The 2,403-nt window shown below is 52.4% G+C and overlaps 1 protein-coding gene across 1 annotated transcript; it reads left to right on the top strand.

The window, feature by feature from the left end:
• The first annotated feature begins 347 nt into the window (after positions 1-347).
• LOC124670872 (gibberellin 3-beta-dioxygenase 1-like) lies at positions 348-1,636 on the top strand. The gene is made up of 3 exons (XM_047207341.1): positions 348-814; positions 900-1,058; positions 1,162-1,636. The coding sequence occupies exons 1-3, from the start codon at positions 348-350 to the stop codon at positions 1,634-1,636; spliced, it is 1,101 nt and encodes a 366-aa protein (XP_047063297.1).
• Positions 1,637-2,403: the final 767 nt, after the last annotated feature.

Here is a 2,403-nt window from a genome sequence, read left to right as displayed (position 1 = left end):
TATCTTATACAATATTTTGTCGACGGACTTAAAGCGGATAAGATAATTACCAGTTGCAGATTCAATATACGAGTGTAAGCGGATATAATAATTTCTACATTTAGACATAACACTAAGAAATAATGTATTGTATCACATGTTTTATTGTCTATTCTAAACGACACACAATGTATAAGATAAGATAGCTATCTTTGTAAGTGACGTGGATTTCCACTTTTATGAACAGAAAGGTGAAATACATTGTGGGGCAAGCATGCTAGCCTCACATGGAAATGCTTACACTCTGTGCTTTTATATGCATATAAAAAAGGACGTGCTATAATTGGAATCAATTCTCTAAAACCACAATGGCGTCCATCCATAATGCCGCCACCACCTTCGACTTCCTTGCAGTGAATTGCGTTCCGGAGTCGCACGTGTGGACTGAGCAGAAGGACTATCCGGTGGTGCCCGAGTCGGCAGGGAACGATGCGGTGCCTGTGGTTGACATGGCTGACGGCACGGAGGGTGCCATCGCCGCCGTGGCACAGGTTGCAGAGGAGTGGGGCGGGTTCCTGCTAGTCGGACACGGCGTGCCGATCGAGCTCCTGGTGCGTGTAGAGGAGCAGATCAAGTGCCTGCTCGCGCGCCCGGCTCCAGAGAAGGAGCGAGCTGCGCGCGGTGGAGACTTCAAGAACGGCTACGGCGTGCCGCCCTATGCGCTCTACTTCTCCAAGCTGATGTGGTCGGAGGGATACACCTTCTCCGCCGCCAACGTCCGCTCGGAGTTCCGGCGGATCTGGCCTGACGGCGGTGATGAGTACATGCGCTTTTGGTACGGACTAGTTTACTACATCCATGCATATCGATCTCCGTGAGTGCAGGTGCATTACTAATGCCGTGATGCGTGTTGTACCCAGTGATGTGATGGAGGAGTTCCACAAGGAGATGAGGGCCCTCGGTGAGAAGGTGTTGGACATGTTCTACAAGGTGCTAGGGCTTAGCGCTGACCACATCGCCGGCGGCGGGGTGGAGCGCCAGATCCGCGACACGATGACGGCCACCATGCGCCTCAACATGTTACGTGCACGCGCCATAGTACCAAGGCTGCTCTAATTAACCAACTTTATTATGTCAGTGACGCACAGGGGGCGTCACTCACGCTCTCTAATCTTCTTGCAGGTACCCCAAGTGCCCAGAACCGGAGCGCGCGATTGGGCTCGCGGCGCACACGGACTCGGTCTTCTTCACGTTCATCATGCAGAACCTGGTGCCGGGGCTGCAGTTTCTCCGGCGTGGGCCTGATCGGTGGGTGACCGTGCCCGCCCAGCCTGGAGCGCTTCCTGTCCTCATCGGCGACCTCTTCCACGTCCTCACCAACGGCCGCTTCCACAACGTGCTTCACCGGGCCGTCGTAAACCAGGATCGCGAGCGCGTCTCCGTGGCTTACCTTATCGGCCCGCCAAAGGACATGAAGGTCGCTCCGCTCGACGTGGCCACTCGTCAGGGGAGCAAAGCTGCGTTCCGTGTCGTGACGTGGCCGGAGTACATGGTGGCAAGGGAGAAGACGTTCTGGAACGACGGGGCGGCTCTCAAAATGCTGCGGGTGACCGAGGATGAAGGAGATGCAGAGCTTGCCCAAGGAATGAATAAGTGATCGTTTCTTATTTCTTTTGTTGAAAACTAAATGGAGACGATGTACTGCTCTGTCCTCTATTTACTTCTTTATTATGAGAAAATAAGAGATAAACTGGTCATGCAACATAATCACGATCCCGATGTTTATAATTCTTGGCTGCACGGCGGCGATTTTGTTACACAGATTTGCCAATTCTCCGTATAATGAGATTCAGGTTAGAGCTCAATAGATTTTTCGATGCGTTGCTTTTCCGAAAATAATATGCATGGGCGGGATTCGATCCCTGGACCTGACGCTCACTGATGGAAACCGTTTTTTTTTAACACGGAGCGCCCCGAAGGGCGTAGAAGCATCATTAATACCAAGCGGTGGGTGTACAATAAGTTACAAAGGACCTCAAGAAATAGAGAAATAACATATAGGTCCCTGGTAAATGCAGAAAAGACCTCACTAAGAAAAAGAAGAAAGCAATCAGGTCCTTCTCTTTCCCCACCGGCGAGCAAGAGACCAGAGAGCCACCGTCGGACTCCAAGGTGGGGACGGCACCACTTGCTTCAAAGTCGACGAAGAACGCGACCTCCAATCTCCGAGAGGGCCTCCGATGGAGGTTGAAACATCGCCAAGGATCACTGGCGTAGATAACGGCAAGCAAAATCGCCGCCGATGCGCTGCTCAAAGAGATCGCTTCATAAGAGCTCCGGTGCCACTTCCGCACCCCACCCACCATGCAGATTCCCCTGCTTGTGACCACCTTGGCGCTTGGATCCGGGGAAAGCTGCAGAGGA

This window comes from Lolium rigidum, chromosome 7, assembly GCF_022539505.1.
Source record: "Lolium rigidum isolate FL_2022 chromosome 7, APGP_CSIRO_Lrig_0.1, whole genome shotgun sequence".
NCBI lineage: Eukaryota > Viridiplantae > Streptophyta > Magnoliopsida > Poales > Poaceae > Lolium > Lolium rigidum.
This window is presented reverse-complemented; position numbering and strand designations above follow the sequence as displayed.

Coding starts and splice junctions, on each gene's coding strand:
- LOC124670872 (XM_047207341.1), top strand. CDS start 348: ATGGCGTCCATCCATAATGCCGCCACCACCTTCGACTTCCTTGCAGTG. Junction 815..899: donor GATGAGTACATGCGCTTTTG/GTACGGACTAGT, acceptor TGTTGTACCCAG/TGATGTGATGGAGGAGTTCC. Junction 1,059..1,161: donor GCCACCATGCGCCTCAACAT/GTTACGTGCACG, acceptor ATCTTCTTGCAG/GTACCCCAAGTGCCCAGAAC.